General features: G+C 48.5%; 7 protein-coding genes across 7 annotated transcripts; 3 read left to right on the top strand and 4 right to left on the bottom strand.

Moving 5' to 3' along the window:
• Nucleotides 1-1,723: 1,723 nt before the first annotated feature.
• FMAN_12986 (uncharacterized protein) lies at nt 1,724-2,278 on the bottom strand (the record flags this gene model as incomplete). Its single annotated transcript, XM_041823492.1, has 3 exons — nt 1,724-1,833; nt 1,890-2,193; nt 2,249-2,278. The coding sequence occupies 3 exons, from the start codon at nt 2,276-2,278 to the stop codon at nt 1,724-1,726; spliced, it is 444 nt and encodes a 147-aa protein (XP_041689066.1).
• Nucleotides 2,279-2,577: 299 nt separating this feature from the next.
• On the top strand, nt 2,578-4,371 carry FMAN_12985 (uncharacterized protein; the record flags this gene model as incomplete). Its single annotated transcript, XM_041823491.1, has 4 exons — nt 2,578-2,791; nt 2,842-3,002; nt 3,059-3,226; nt 3,283-4,371. 4 exons carry the CDS (start codon nt 2,578-2,580, stop codon nt 4,369-4,371), a joined length of 1,632 nt encoding a protein of 543 aa, XP_041689065.1.
• Nucleotides 4,372-4,687: 316 nt separating this feature from the next.
• Nucleotides 4,688-5,827, top strand: FMAN_12984 (uncharacterized protein; the record flags this gene model as incomplete). Its single annotated transcript, XM_041823488.1, has 1 exon — nt 4,688-5,827. One exon carries the CDS (start codon nt 4,688-4,690, stop codon nt 5,825-5,827), a length of 1,140 nt encoding a protein of 379 aa, XP_041689064.1.
• A 1,305-nt stretch (nt 5,828-7,132) lies between these two features.
• Nucleotides 7,133-9,755, bottom strand: FMAN_12983 (uncharacterized protein; the record flags this gene model as incomplete). Its single annotated transcript, XM_041823487.1, has 2 exons — nt 7,133-9,547; nt 9,594-9,755. The coding sequence occupies 2 exons, from the start codon at nt 9,753-9,755 to the stop codon at nt 7,133-7,135; spliced, it is 2,577 nt and encodes an 858-aa protein (XP_041689063.1).
• Nucleotides 9,756-11,006: 1,251 nt separating this feature from the next.
• Nucleotides 11,007-11,369, bottom strand: FMAN_12982 (uncharacterized protein; the record flags this gene model as incomplete). Its single annotated transcript, XM_041823486.1, has 3 exons — nt 11,007-11,015; nt 11,065-11,087; nt 11,150-11,369. 3 exons carry the CDS (start codon nt 11,367-11,369, stop codon nt 11,007-11,009), a joined length of 252 nt encoding a protein of 83 aa, XP_041689062.1.
• Nucleotides 11,370-12,959: 1,590 nt separating this feature from the next.
• On the bottom strand, nt 12,960-13,442 carry FMAN_12981 (uncharacterized protein; the record flags this gene model as incomplete). Its single annotated transcript, XM_041823485.1, has 1 exon — nt 12,960-13,442. One exon carries the CDS (start codon nt 13,440-13,442, stop codon nt 12,960-12,962), a length of 483 nt encoding a protein of 160 aa, XP_041689061.1.
• Nucleotides 13,443-14,772: 1,330 nt separating this feature from the next.
• On the top strand, nt 14,773-15,501 carry FMAN_12980 (uncharacterized protein; the record flags this gene model as incomplete). Its single annotated transcript, XM_041823484.1, has 2 exons — nt 14,773-15,174; nt 15,229-15,501. The coding sequence occupies 2 exons, from the start codon at nt 14,773-14,775 to the stop codon at nt 15,499-15,501; spliced, it is 675 nt and encodes a 224-aa protein (XP_041689060.1).
• Nucleotides 15,502-15,645: the final 144 nt, after the last annotated feature.

The raw sequence follows: 15,645 nt of genomic DNA, 5'->3' as shown, positions 1-15,645 counted from the left end.
TGTCCAAGCCGTTATCCGAAGTGAAAAAGTCAATGTTTTGTTCATCTTCGGTATGTAAACACAATGGGAAACAGAACAAAGGGCATTTACTCATTATCCCTCGTTTCAAAGGACATTGCATAAACGAGCGAAATTGGTGGGGTCATGATGGCCTGAGTCATATTAAAACTTCTGCCTACTGTACCAGAACAGCTCCTCCTCAGCTCAGCCTCTCTGCGCTGGCAATCCTCCCAATCCAACGTCAGCCACTTCCTTCTCGTGTAGATCATTAAGGAAGAAGAAGAAAAAAAAGGTCCCCTTCCCCTCTCGCGAAGGAAGGTGCCAAGGTGGCTAAAACCAAGGGACCGGCTACATCGGAAATGTTGTTCTTGTCGCGGAATAGCGGCATCACAAGTTGCAGGGGGCGCACATTCTAGGCCCCTGGGGCAGTGGGGAGGTCTGACTGTGAAGGGTTGCAGTAGATCATCCGACTAAGATGAGTTAGGCCATCGCGGCTAAACGCCAGAATCTTTGTGATTTGCTGGCTTTTCATCCCTTGATTCGGTATTGATGTCATTGGATAATTCTGCACGCCTGGTAAATGCGATTGACGCTCTGTGCTGCTGACACGTAGCTGTTTGAGCTGTAGCGAATCACGAGAAAGTTTCTCCGAACACAAATTAGGCTTTACCGGCCGGTTACACGATAATGAAACGTCTCACGTGCGATTGGCTGCGTGTAGTTTGTTAGTCCAGGGTAGTCCGTGCCGTTCCTTACGTTAACACCAAAACAGAAAAAGATCACGAGCTCCAGCTGGGAATTCACTCTGAATGGCCCTCTCGTATTTGGCGGTTCATGATGCCATGATCAATTATCATTCCGCTATTGAGCTTAGCGCACCGCGGTCCGCGATTTGTGGATTCGGGACCCCGGAACATATGCAGTTACCGAGCTTCGATGGTTTGACATGCGGGCTGCTGGATCCAGGGGTCGGGATGGCCTTGACGTGTTATACGAGATGAATGACAGCTCCTTCAGGATCTATACATAGGTCTAACACAAGTGGCCTTATGCAACTTCGACAAGGTCTCTGGTTCAGGTCTTGTTGGACCCCGCATGACTTTTTGGTCATTGTCAAAGGCAGTCACTTCATGACAGATCTTGGTTCTGAAACTCGGCATTATTATACGCCGCATTACCGCGTATTCCTTTTATATCATACATCAGTACTGTCATTTTGTATCTGGTAATTCCGCCCCAGGTAACAGGAAGTGTCTAAACCAACACTTAGTCAACCCCGTATTCCAGCTACATGTAGGATCATAGTTACGAGATCCTGCCCACAAGATCGTACTTAGGTAGCAAGCCCTTGTTTTTAACCTTAATACTTTTGCAAAAGTTCCATTTTTGCTTGGGCAAGAAGCCAACCGAACTCTGCACTCTTGTGGTCACTATGTCCTACCCCTTTTCCTTTAACTTCACCTATCACTTCAGACAATCCTTTTTCTCCCCCTAGAAAGCAAAAAGCACTGTCCCTGAGTAGCACGCGACCATATCTGAGTATGTCATGGTTGCTTCACCCGGCTACAGCGGGCCGTTCGGCCACTTAGCGCCCGAGTACAGTCCAACCGCCGTGTCATTGGCATTGGATAGGGGGTTTGGGAATCATTCCTAGGGAAAGACAAGCAGACATTCGTCAGTCACCTAATCTGAAGACATGCTTTCTAGGACGTTCAATAGGGGGTCACTGGGGACTCGGTGCAAAGGCACCATTGATGACTGTTGTCCCCTTACCCTGCTCGCTGTCGGCAGCATACCTCTCGGCATATGATATTGCTTCTGTCTCAATCACTTCTATACCATAGGTCAGTGCAAGGGTTGCAGTGCTCGGAACTCCTACCCCTACGTACCAATATCATTGGCAAGAGAGATCTCTCCCTTTTCATGTAGTTCGACTAGAGCATCCTTGACCCAGATTCGGCACGTAAAATCCGCTCCGGTTCGACATGACGGCTTCCCATCTGCAGGAACAGACTGGATGATCTGCGTGGCGCGCAGTACATTGGAGACGTGGCTCGCTTTGACCAGTACTATCAGAGTTTGGTCAATAGCTGATTGGCCCCGTCTCTCCTCGTATTCCCATGGTCCCGCAAGGTTTGTCGCGTGATGAAGAACGGGCCGTCCAATGTCATCAGTGGTAATTAGTCCCCAGTGCTATTGACGTTAACTTGGACCGTAAAAGATACTGAAAAGAAAAGACTTGACGTACATATTCTCTTGGAGAAGGCCGGCTCTTCATTGCGATGTATATCGAGGAGCTCTCTAGATTTCCATGGAGTGTCATTGCTCGCTTCCAGACCGTATTGGTCGACGGGAGTAAGGCCTCTGACATGTTGTCACTTCGAAATGATGTGATTAGGTATGATATATCTCTGAGTTGGATTGTAGAAAGACTCGGGCAGGTATTATGAGATTGTTATGCTTCTCTAGGCAGCAGTATTATGTAATGGCCATTAGGTGCGCGACATCAACCAACATTCCCGGCTGACTTCATGATTTCGCCATCCTCCTCCAATTGCAAACTGAGATCTTTTGACCATGTCAGAAACTCAGAGCAGTCTCGAACAGACTCTCGCTGCAATCCGCAACTCCCGCCTCCAACATCCTGACGACCAGCTCTTGGAATGCTTTCTCACCGACTCAGTTGACCCCGAAGCAACTTCCCTATACTTGCTCCAAAGATGCACCGACGGCCAAAAATACTACGATTTAATTTCACTGTTATCGGAGTGGAAGGAGCTGGTTAGAAGTGGTAGGCACCTTCGACCCCGTCCTCTGAGTAAACAGTCCTGACTACAGCAGTCATTGAACAGTTCTCACAGCAAAAGAAGCCTAAGAGAGACGTCATCGCTAGTGTGACAAAGAGAGATAACCGTATATGTTGTATCACAGGACTCGAATCGTCCTTGGTTGATCCTCTGATCGTCACATCGATCTTCCCCGTAATTCGGTTCTCCAGAGAGGTAACCCAGCCTTGTTGTCTTCTACTCGATGACCTTTAGCTTACCAGAAGCTAAAGCCTCTGCAAGAGCTATTTTGTCTCTTCACTGGCTCTACCAAACAGGAACAGATCAAAGGCAATGACGATCGCGTTTATGGTGTGCAGAATCACTGGCTTGTACGTCAATCCGCCGCGGAAGCTCTAGCACAAGGCTACTTTCGCTTCACATCCACAAGAGGCTCTGATGTAAGTTTCCGTGGAGACTTTGTCTTCCCGTCTGCGCCTTGCTCACAATTTCGCAGTATCGTGTATCACAAGTCACAATTGGAGGGCCCAACCGACCTTCTATTGTGGACAAGATCCCGACTGTTCGAAGAGGTCGTTTTATGGATCATTCTGACTCTGGAATTGAGACTCCAGAAATCAGCTTGCTCCTAGCTACGTCCAGATTCTCGAAATCTATACGGTGGAGTCTAGTTGGTCGAGATATTGCCAATCGACCGCGACAACCGGCGAATAAGATGCTATTCTCCTCGTCTTGGCCTAGCATCTCGGAGTGCTTTGCTCTTGCATTTGCATCAATTTGCCGTCTAATGCCGGGTCGTTTTCGCATAGGGATCTACCAATCTTTGAAGTCTTTGGGTGTTCGAACCTATGGACCATCCTCTAGTCTCAAGGTTCAACAACTCCCTTTTGGCATGCACCTAAAGACGACGCACTGTGATGACTATCAAGCACTGGCAAACGAGTTCGGAGCTCTGAAGCTTGTCAGGAACCAGACCCAGGTTCCTGTTCCACGTCCGTTGGACCTGGTGTCTGACGCTGATGCGTCTTATCTGCTGACAACTACAATACTGGGACAGCGCTTGGATTCATACATTGATATACTCAGCGATCATGATCTTGACATTTTCAAGCGCGATATGCAGAAATACGTGGCACAGCTGCGCTCGATCTCGAGGCAAGAACGGCAGAATCATGCTATTAGCAATGCCGTTGGTGGTCCTTGTTATGACTATCGAATTGTGGCCTGCAGTGACTACGATAAGGAGCGTGGCGACTTCTTTGGACCATTCATCGACGAAGAAGAGTTCAACATACTGCGAACACCAGCGCTACCAGATGTGTTTCACTCCACGGGCCATGACATTGTGTTCACCCATTCTGACATCAACATGAGGAACATCTTGATGCATAACGGTCGGATCTCAGGTATCGTGGACTGGGAGAACTCGGGATGGTTTCCCGATTATTGGGAGTATACCAAAGCGCATTATGTTACCAAGCTCAACAAGAGATGGCTGGCAGTGGTCGATCGAGTCTTCGAGTCCTTTGGTGATTTCAAGCTTGATCTAGCAATTGAGCGTCGCTTATGGGAGTATTGCTTTTGACGGCCTCAACCTGACGGCATCCAGCAGCTCTGATATCTGGTAGGATATTGCGAGATAGAAACGTATCAGCAGCTAAAGGGTTGTACGGTATATCAGAAGGTCATAGCAAAAGGAACACAAGCCATCTCACGAATTCTTTATGACACGGACCATAATGGAAGACTGTCAATTAGGGTAACATTATCACTTGAGACATGTGTTTCAGAGAGTCCTCAGGTAGATATAAGCAACGCAGTTCATTCGGATGCAGTTATTAATAACTAATATGCCAATAAAGTACAAGAAGAATATCTCAAAAGTCCATCCATCCAAACACATGTCTGCCATTCCTCCAGAATCTCTCATAAGTCAGAAGTCCAGCGCCATCCTCTCGCTATGCGTTTCCACACAGGTCGTATACCATGATCGTGAATCAGCACGAGTCACCCACTCAATAACCACAGCACAAACAGCTACTGTCCTTCATCGTCTATGGGCGAATCTAGTAGTGAGGAGCCTGGTAGGTGGGAGCCTTGTACTCAGGCTTAGGAGCAGGCTTGGGCTTCTCAGCCTTGGGCTTGGTGTACTCAGGCTTGTGGGGCTTAGGGGCGGGCTTGGGAGCCTTGTAGGTAGGCTTGGGAGCAGGCTTGGGCTTCTCGTGGTGAGGCTTAGGAGCAGTGTACTCAGGCTTGTGGGGCTTGGGAGCCTTGGGCTTGGTGTACTCGGGCTTGTGAGGCTTAGGAGCAGGCTTGGGGGCCTCGTAGGCGGGCTTGGGGTGAGGCTTGGGAGCCTTAGGCTTGGTGTACTCAGGCTTGTGAGGCTTGGGAGCAGGCTTGGGAGCCTCGTACTTGGGCTTAGTGTACTCAGGCTTGTGAGGCTTGGGGGCCTTGGGCTTGGTGTACTTGGGCTTCACGGGCTTGGGAGCCTCATAAGTAGGCTTGGGGTGAGGCTTAGGCTTAGGCTTCTCGTGGTGAGGCTTGGGAGCCTGGTACTTGGGAGTCTTGGGCTTCTCGTAGTGAGGCTTGGGGTGAGGCTTGGGCTTGGGCTTCTCGTGGTGAGGAGCAGGGTACTCAGGCTTCTTGGGGTGAGGCTTGGGCTTGGGCTTCTCGTGGTGAGGAGCAGGGTACTCAGGCTTCTTGGGGTGAGGCTTGGGCTTGGGCTTCTCGTGWTGAGGAGCAGGGTACTCAGGCTTCTTGGGATGAGGCTTGGGCTTAGGCTTCTCATGGTGAGGCTTGGGAGCAGGGTACTCGTGCTTGGGCTTCTCGTGATGAGGCTTGGGCTTGGGCTTCTCATAGTGAGGCTTGGGGGCCTTAGGAGCCTCGTAGCTGGAGTACGAAACATCGTAGTTGGCCTCGGCGACGGGAGCGGCGAGGATGCCAGTGGCAAGGGTGAGAAGGGTGACAGCAGAGAACTTCATGTTGGCGGTTTAGTTTTCGAAGCAGAAAAGGAATTAAGGAAGGACTGTTGTCTTTGTTAAAGAGCGTAGAGAAGTTGCGAGTAAAGAGTGGATGTGAGTGAGTGACTGAAGAGCAGAAAGGAAAGGTAGTTTGGGGAGAGGATATCCAGCTCTTTTATGTGTCTGTCTACGGAGTATTCCCACGATGAATCTACTTTTAGACGCAGCAGTGACATGCTCGTCTAGCAGCCCTGTGAATAGCACACTAATCTCGGTTCACGGCTCATAGCGGAAGGTACCAGCAGCAAACTCATTGGTAGGGCAAATTCACATCATCCACTACGCCAGCTGAGAAGCAATTGACGTGCTCAGGGGCTGGTGAACTTCGAAGGTTGCGGTGATTGGAGAAGTCCGAGGTGCATCTCGGCAGCGCGCGGTTACAGGCACTATTGGGAACTAATCCAGGGCATAAGTTGTATATTATGGCAGTGGCTTGCGGTAGGGAAATTTGCCGCCAACGGCCATTGGCTGCAGTGGCTTAGCCGTCCGGGCTAGCGGTGTCTAGAACGCCTTACCCCTGAGGTTAGGCCAGGTCGGCTGATACCCACTGATTTACCGTCGTGGAGATTGCTGCTGATCGATTGGCTTGGCGATGTGCACTCAACTGAGCTAAGCTTTTTTTGCGATCTCATCTGGGGAATACGAGATGCAATTCAGGGGTGGTTGATTGGAGATTCCGTACTCGGTCTGTAGCCGGTGCCGTTGAGGCGTCTGTGTTTGTTGAGGTTGCGGAGTAATATTGAGAGTCAGCGCTAAATTCAGGTACTAGCGCCGCTGAGACTTTTCCCGTGAATGCCGAGTAGGGCTTTCAGGGGTTGAGTTTGCCCAGTTTCTGGGGATCTAGAACCAGAACCATGAATTGCCTTCCTTTTTTGTTGATCGCATCACGTAAGAATATTTGGAGTGACATGAGCTCAACCTCGCAGTGGTCGATGAACATCGCTTAACCGCTGGGCTTACATCTGTTGTTTAAGCATATCGAAAAGGCAAAACAGTTATTGGGAATAGTTCCAAGCCTCGAGCGTCTAAACAGCTCCTGTGGCTTTTTTTTTGGCTGAGTTATTTTGTTATTACCCTACGCCGTGATTGCCTTCATTTCATCATTCACGGTCGTTAAATAACCGCCGTTATTTGCCGCTCCGCTGAGATCCGGAGAGTTGGTAAGCCACAAACAAAGTCTGTGCAGGTTGAAGCTGAGCTATCAATCTCAACTTGGGCAACATGCACATCCAAGCTCGGAAGATGACAGAAGTTGACAGAAGTTTGTCAAGGACCAGGTGCGCAATTGAAAATGACAGCCAAACTTTCCGTCAGCGCATGATCTCCTTAGACGATTTGTAATCTGCCAAACTCCAATTCTGCCCCCAGAATCTCCTCCAAATCCGAGTCATGAAAATAAGCTTCACCAGTGAGTAAATAACTCTCATTACCTCCAATGTCACCCCGCAGACTTGCCGCATCCCATTTCTGCGCCTCCTGATGTCCCGGCCGCGCCTTCAACGCCTCCATCGAAATCTCACCGTTATACTTCTCTTTAAACGCAATCTTGCGCTTAATGTCCTCATCTCTTGGTGTAAAGACGTAAGGAACCTTGCCGCCTTTCACCGGTGTCACAACATCGCCCTTTTCAGCCCAGGCCGGTGCAAGGATGAGTCTGCCGCTTTGTGTCTTAAACAGAGCTCGGACCGTCTGTGCTCTTTGCAGGGTTCTTGCGAAGTGAGAGGCTTGGGTCTTGCGTTCTTCCGAGATGGCTTTGCGGTCCTCGGGTGACCACGGTTCATTGGGGTATGCTGCCCGAAGTTTGGTGTAGTCTTCTTGAATTTTTGCAATGATGGGTTCTCTTTTGGCGATGAATTCTTTCAAGATGACAGTTTCGTCGGTGATTTTTGATTTTTCTTTGTCGTGCTCTTTGATGTAATTATTTACCCAGTCGTCAAGCCATTGGCAGAACCCGATCATCTTGCTGCTGGGCCCGCCTCTCCATGTTCCAGCTGTGAGAAGGTCACAGAAGACCTCAAGAGGCGACGTTTTTGTCGGCCTCGGATATGCAGTCATGTTGAGTATCACTTCTAGCAGATGAAATGGCGGAGCGTAGTTGAAAGAATCCTTCAGCGCCGCAGCTTCCTGTGCGTGCTCATTCTCCTTGGAGCTCAGCGTGATCATGGACTCCATATCGTGGGCCAGATCGCCGAAGAAATTATACAAGACACAGGACTCGATGATGTCTAATTCCGCTACTTCGAGAAACAGCGATTTACCGTCAGCCGAAACGGATGGACTATTGATCATTTTGGAGATGCTTTCGAGCGGTGTCCTGTTTTGCCAGATGAGAGGCTTTATACACCGCGAGTTCTCAAGCCATGGCACCGCGTACCATGACGGTACATCTAGTTCAAGCTCTGACAGTTTGTCATACTTCATAGCTGAGTAGTGGATGCATGTGTCTCTCGTCATGTCGTAGAAGAATGGACTGCGATATCGCGTTGCTAGCGAGAGGAGGTTCATCGGCTCAGGACCCGACAAAAGACACAACGCCACCTTCTCAAGAACTGAAGGAAATTCGATGGCGTAGTCCGCATGTAGTGATAACCATTTTTGTCTACTTTCTGATGCAATTTGATCGTGATCTAGCGATGCGCTGCCGGGGCCTTGCTTTAAGCCTGGGTCCATCAATAGCGTCTCTGGCTTGATCAAAGCGAGTCCGCCGTACACCATATCCCTCGGATCTCTTGCCTCGCGGTTCTTGACGAGCCTGAACCATTCCTGTAGGCCAACTTTGTCACCCTCAGAAATCGTGCGGCGCGAATTGAGCAACCCGACAGCCTGGTCAGGCATGTCGCCAACCCACGTCAATATCTGTGCAAACATGTGCAGCCCACTGGTATTCCAAGCGCCCAGAATACCTCTCATCCAACCAAAAGCAACGGAAATATCTTCAGCCTCGAACTTGTAATCTCCCAGGAGGAAGATGGCTTCTTTGGCGAGGCATAATTCTTGCAGAACCCAAAGTCTTTTGAACCATTTACGCGTGACGATGAAGAAGACGCAGAGGACCAAATGCCAAAGCGACGTTGTTCCGACTCTGGTGTAGTAAAAGTCCTTGGATTCAGCAGCCTCGGTGATCTCGGGAAGTCCGGATTTGGTCATCTCAATGAGGTTCGCTACGCCTGGCGCGAAAACGTGGGGACAAGTACCCAGCCAAATCGTGACTTGGGACGCTGAACTGTAAATCCGATTCATCATTTGGACTTGTTGGCCCAGCTCAGTAAGGTTAGACTGGTTGATACAGATTGCGTCAATCCAGTACAGACCTGGACGCGCTTTTCTGAGCTGGAGAAGAGCTTGGTATAGGTTAGATTTGACGTAGACGCCTTTTCCGTCGCAGAGAATCTTGTCTCGGTCGGTCGTGTTCTCGACTGGCTTTGCATCTGGATTTGCTGGTCCAGAACGCGACCGAACCATGAGACGATTGAGAGTGTGATTAACAGTATCGACACCACTGGAGACAACTTTTGAAAAGTTAGGGACTTTTTGAGACAGATATCTCAGTTCGTAAGGAAAGCTTGGTGGGTCCAGCTCCCATGTGTACGAGAGCGCGTGGTATTTGGGGTTGTCTGCTAAGTCAACTATATGGAGAGAGCATTGCAGCATTTCGCTGGGGTTCCCGGGTTTGACTTCAAGAAGTCGGATACTTGAGGCTGTTGGCAGTGGAGAATATGAAAGCCCATTTGGACCAGCACCCTAGACCTTATGAGACTGACATCGCCTACCAGATTCGTGAACGTACAGTGAAGAGCTCTCTCGAGTGACGAATGATGTCACCCCTATCCTGCCACGTCTTTTTCGCCGAGAAGCCAACTTGTCGATACAACCTTGACGACCACGACGGGACATTATTTTCGCCTTGTCCCGCTTGTTCCGTACTCTTAGAACTCGTGCTATCAGACATTGTTTCAACAAAATGTCTTGGATTGAAACGAAACAACGCCAAGATGTTTCGCTCAGAAATGCCAGCGACTACCCTGTATTTAATCGGAAATAAGCAATCTTTGAGGCGGGGGCAGTGCTTGGCAAATCGCCAATTATTAGAGGACACCCTTCAAGCGCGTCCAATCATGTTAGTGATCGACAGGCTGTGCGTGACCATGGCTGGCTGAAAGTCGCATGGACATATGGCGATGCGATAAGATAAGGATAAGATAAGATAAGAATCATCAACCTGGATCTTTCGTTTCAGCTCGCTACAACTTACACTGACTAAGGATGCAGGAGCTTCGTTATTCAGAGCTGGAAGTATTTCATTCTATCAAACGTCTTTTCAATCAGCTGTCGAAAGGCTACTTGAAGTGTTCGGCTGCCTAAGAGTGTGCACCTTGTGGTGTTGGTTGCACTACATGGGATATCACGAGGGCTTCTAAATGAGCAGGGAATGCAAGAGGCGTAGTGGAACTTTTGATGAGACGGGACAACGACCAACAGAGGGTATCACCAGCGAGATAAGGCAAAAGGCTAGGATAATAATCGCTACAGTGCAATGATGTATAAATACATGCTAATTCTCATAATCGAACTTTTTCAGAACTTGAACTGGAATATTTTCTTCCAAAAGAGCCGCACCAATTATCACATTCAGAAGTCAACTACCATGGCTCATCAACCCGCAGTCCATTATACCGTTGACCCTTCCACCAACCCCGAATCGTGGCCACCACCAGCTCCAGGATTTGGCACAGTCATCAATAGAGTCAATGTAATCTTTGTCAACATCAACGGAACCTCCGACTTCACCATCCTGCGAACAGGCACCAATGAACATGTTCACCATGCGGTCACTCAGGTGACGAAGCAGCGCGAGGCCTTTATCGAATCATTAGCATGAATGTCAGCGAATACTCGTGCGTGGTGGTCATGTCTACGGAGAAGTCGAAGGAAGAACTTCTGTTTAGGAATGGGTTTCCTTGGGACAGGCCAAATGATCCTCAGCCAGATGTGGTATTGACTTAGGTGGATGTATAGGGCCAAGGAGAAGGGTTTAAGATGGGTTATGATGTATCGCAACTTTTGAAATAAAAGCTCGTTCATTTATTCTTATGCTACCTTGATCATGTCGAAGTTCATTTTCAATTCCAATATACGGAATCCCAGTGTGTAGGGCATTCTTTCCAACCTTTGAACCAATTCAAACCCATCCATTGTTGTATCATGCATGCTACAATTGGTTAGTACCTGCTCATACTAAAAGCTTGCCTGGAACTTACTTTATGTCTTATTGTCTCGCTGCCTATTTATAGCAACGGCCATTGCTGCAGTATCTCGCCGAGTTCTGACAGCACTCCTTCTTACAGCACTTCAGGGTTCGGCAGCAGAAGTTTCCGAGGGAGCACTTTCGGGGGAACTTGGCTGGGCAGACCTTAGCAGCTAGCTGAAGTCCCTCGCCGTGAGATGAGAGATCGTGGCCCTGCTCACTGGCCGAGGCAAGGTCGGGGAGGCCAGCAGCGGCCTCTTTCGAAGCAGCTGCGGAGACAAGAGGGGCAAGAACGAGGAGGATGGTGCTGAACTTCATAATGAATTGGAATTAAGCTTAATCTGACTGTGCAGAATGATGAGTAGCACCTTTAGCTGGAGCGACATCTGCCTCTTATAATGCAGCACACCGCCATCAATCAACGGTCCAAAATTTCACCGTCTTAGTCTTTACTGCCTAGCTGCAAGCCACTTATGGCCTTAGCTAACTCGCAAAGGCAGTTAATCGCTGATTGACTGTCTCACCATGCTCACTTTAATCCCGATAGAGTCAAGCCAGGTTCCATCGGAGGGCATAAGGCTGATTGAGAGCAGCGATCATCCCCGCAATTCTGGCAGAGCTGAAAACTTAGCATGAAATGTGCCGTGATCTTACAGGGAGTTGATCACGGATTGTCGGCGATGCATGCCCTGTCGGGACTCGCGCTGGATGATCGGGCGGACTGGAATTTGTTAGGCTTGTTGTGAGTTATTTATGCGCTGGCTGGAATGAGCATAAGGTTGTCGTGGTTGAGATACGCGCCTTTATTGGCTGTAATGGAGTTGCATAACTTTGCACGGGTTATTTTTAGGGCTTCCCCGCAAAGCATGCCAAATCAGGATAAGCTTATCGGTAGTCAATCCTCTTAACCTAGAGGCATGGGCTTTTGGCGAAGCGAAAACTGTTGCAATTCAGGCCCGAGACAATATTGTTATTGAAAGAGTTATGTAAATAGCACAGTGTAAGCACGATGTAATCTCACTTCAGGGTGAAGTATGGCTACCTAGCTAAGTCAGTTATGAGGAGAGGCGACCTACGCAGACATGAACACGAGATCCAGACAACGTCACCAAATTGTGATCAAAGGCCGAACTAATGACATCTGAAAGATAAGTCAAATTGATAACCCTGTAGGAATGAACAAGTATGGAAATTCCCCGAGGCACGTCGGACAGAAGTAAAGCCCGTGAACAGCGACAAAGAACAAATACCAGAACAAGGCTTCAAGAAAAAGAGTTGGCTTGTAGTCACAGAGACATGTTTCTGACGCTCCTAGGCCTCCAATAATGAGTCTTCTTTAAATAAATGTAAACACGAAAATCCATAACGCTGATACCGATACCATCAAACAAATTTTAACCAACCAGACTAATCCTGCTAACAAGTACCACCAAGAGATGCCACCAAACACACCAGAACAGGCTACAACCCCAGCCAAGGCCAAGCCAAGAAGCGCGGCCTCCAGACACCGGAACTCAAGATTCTCCGTCAAAATTGATCCTGCAAAGCTTCTTGAACGGCAGATCATATGGTTCGCCAACGGCTTTCCAGGCAACAAGCTCCCCGAAAGACTTGAGGCTGCGGTCGAGAAGGCAAAGCTTCAGCAGCCAAACTGGGAGAGGTATGCAGATAGAGGAGAGGAGTGGCCGTTGGAATGGGATATGAATGAGGATGATGCACTGAGTGATGCCATCACGCAGGTTCTGAGTGCTCCTCTTCGTGATGGTGTTGCGATTGAATGGCTGGGTCAGACGAAGGGCGTAATTATCAAGGACCTTGACAGAGACAATGAAGATGAAAGAGTGCGCTGAATACTGACGGACCGTTTCCGGAAGGCTTACAAGAAACAGTCAAATTACTGAAGATTCCTCAGGAATCCTTCCAGTCCTTCTGCTTCGTCAAAAACTCTTCCTTGAGATTCTGATACTCCTCATCCTCCTTGCACTTCTCCCAATACTCCCTAAAGATCAAGCTCGCCCTCAACTTCTCTTCCTTATCAGGATGCTCATCACTCTTCGGTAATTCCTCCCTTGTGCCTTTCTTATACTTCCGTCCCCCAGCATGATTCGCATATCGCTTTGCACGCGTCATTCCCATCTGGATGAATTTACGCGTCATGTCCATCCCCACAAAATCGCGCTGGTCTTTAAACTCGTTGAACTTGGTCCATAGGTCCTCAGCGCTTTTTCGCGCGATGGGGACTGTGCGGAAGCGCCAGAGGGGAAGGATGTCGGATTTGTAGGGTTCAAAGGTGAGGACGCCTTGTTCGCCGCGGCCGATGCGGTAGGACATGCGGTGGGCTTCGGATATTGTGTCCATCAAGGGCTTGGCTTTTGATCGTGATGCCGCCATTTCTGGTCTGTGAGGCATGGGTATTAGTGATAGAGAGTATTGATTGTGATGGCTGATGCCATTCAAATAAAGCTCTGGGATAGTAATATTGACGTTGAGCATGAAATGTGATGGGCTGGCTGCCAGCGAATGGATCTGGAGCTGGAATGACAGGATCTATGACGTCGGTTGGCATTGAGCCACTAGTTAGACACACAATAACAACCACTATTATTTAATAGTGCCATCACTTTTTATAAAGTCCATCAACGGCTTACTTTCTTTTATTAAAAAGTTATTGCAAACCTTATTAAGATGCTATATTCTCTGACTGAGCTGCATGATTGAGGAACTGGATTGAGGAACTGAATGGAATAGAAAAAAGTTCAGATCAATGAATCGTCACTTAGCATGAATGTAGATTGAGGATCTTTTGTAGATGTTTGTGACGATATTCTCGCTGCTCCGAACCTTGAGAGAAATATCACCAGTCATCCGAGTTTCAGGCGCCTCATACCGGTATTACTGTTGTATCTGTCGACCGCACCGCGTTTCTCTTTCACGACCTACTGACCTTGGCCCTTCAGCAAGCCGACCATTTATCACGGCCAATATCGACGAGGGTGGGAGGTGGTCAAGCCGAGGTTGACATTGCCATTATTGAGCTTCCCAGTGTTCAACTTGTCGAACTCCGCGAGTATGCTACGCTTCCTTAGCATAAACCGAAGGGGTTGGAGGAAGGCCTGAATGCCGGAAATAGATTGGTTTATGTAAGGAATGATGGCGGCGGATTGATTCTGAGACCTTTTGAACTACAGATTTGAGTGGCCTTTGTCATCATTTTGGCCAGAAATACAAGAGACAAAAGGTATATCACATGTAATTGTCACACTTGGATACCAACTGCGGTTGTTTCGGATGGCCCCCAACTTTGTATGTGCCGCAGGTTATTATAGCTGCCTTATCATTGGGGGCCAATTTCGACAGATTAATGAATGGGACCATGGATTTCTGCTTGGCCGTTATGTCACATACCAGATGGAGCAAAACCTGACGCTTCCCCGCTCCTTGGACGGGCATCCAATGTAACCATGGTATAAATGGCGATCCATCATTGGTTGAAGCCGTCTTGGCTCGAAAGTTTGCGGATAGAAGGATCGGGATTCCGAGTGGTCTTGACTGGAATATTAGGTTCGTAACATTGCAATGATAAGTAGCAAGTACCCGGAGATTACCACTTTGAATTAGCCGTATATTTCACCCAAAGAGTGAGTGCAGCTTTATAAAAGAGGTGGCTGCCCCTCACCATTTATTATTCGTATCAAAACACGCATAACGCCAGCTTCCGACAATGCCGGGACCAGACGAGACTTTTGCGCCTCTCAAGGCAACCGAGTACTTTTCGCCTTACCATCGCTCAGGCGCTCCAAAATCTTCCCAAATACCCGATCAAGATGATCCGTACGCGAAACTTCGCGCAAAAGCGCTGACAGTTCTTGAAGCACAGGGATTTGAAGCCAAGACTATGGTCGAACGTGGTGTGACCTGGGCAGAAGATCAAGACCCGTTCGGGCATGTCGCGCACTCGCAGTATCTGCATTTCTTCGGTATCTGCTGGCAGCGCGTCATGGAAAGCTATGACGAGTTCCTGTCAAAGCAGGAATACGAGGATATGATCAAGGGCAAGACCGTCATCCCCGTTGTGCACAAGTACGAGATATTGTTGAAGAGGCAAGTTCGATATCCAGACTCTGTAAGTCAAAAAAGCCAATGCGCGACCTTGAAGATCGGATCTCATTGTGGATAGCTCATTGTGGCCAATCGTGAAGAAAAGTTCACACCGAACCATAATATTGGTACGACAGTCCTGTTTTCTTTACAGCAGCAGGCAGTAGTGGCACAGGTTACGGGATCAATTACATACATCGATGCGAAAACTGGCCGACCAATTGATATCAGGACTGTGAGCGATGGTTGGGCCAAGTTGTATGATGGATTCACCCGCAAGGTTGAAACGGCAACGGCACTTCTACGCAAATGGGAAGAGGAGCATCCACCCAAGACTAAGACGAAACTGTAGATGATGTTTTGCCTCACATATAGCAGTGTTCAGTTTTAAGAATATCTTTCTATTAATATACTTTTGGAGCAGAATACTTCCACAGTAGTGTCTCATTAATTAGGTACCAAGTCACCTATCTACTTAGCACTCCATTAAAACTTA

The sequence above is a fragment of the Fusarium mangiferae genome (assembly GCF_900044065.1).
Source record: "Fusarium mangiferae strain MRC7560 genome assembly, contig: FMAN_scaffold015, whole genome shotgun sequence".
NCBI lineage: Eukaryota > Fungi > Ascomycota > Sordariomycetes > Hypocreales > Nectriaceae > Fusarium > Fusarium mangiferae.
The sequence above is the reverse complement of the archived record's forward strand: the minus strand, read 5'-3'. Positions and strand labels throughout refer to the sequence as shown.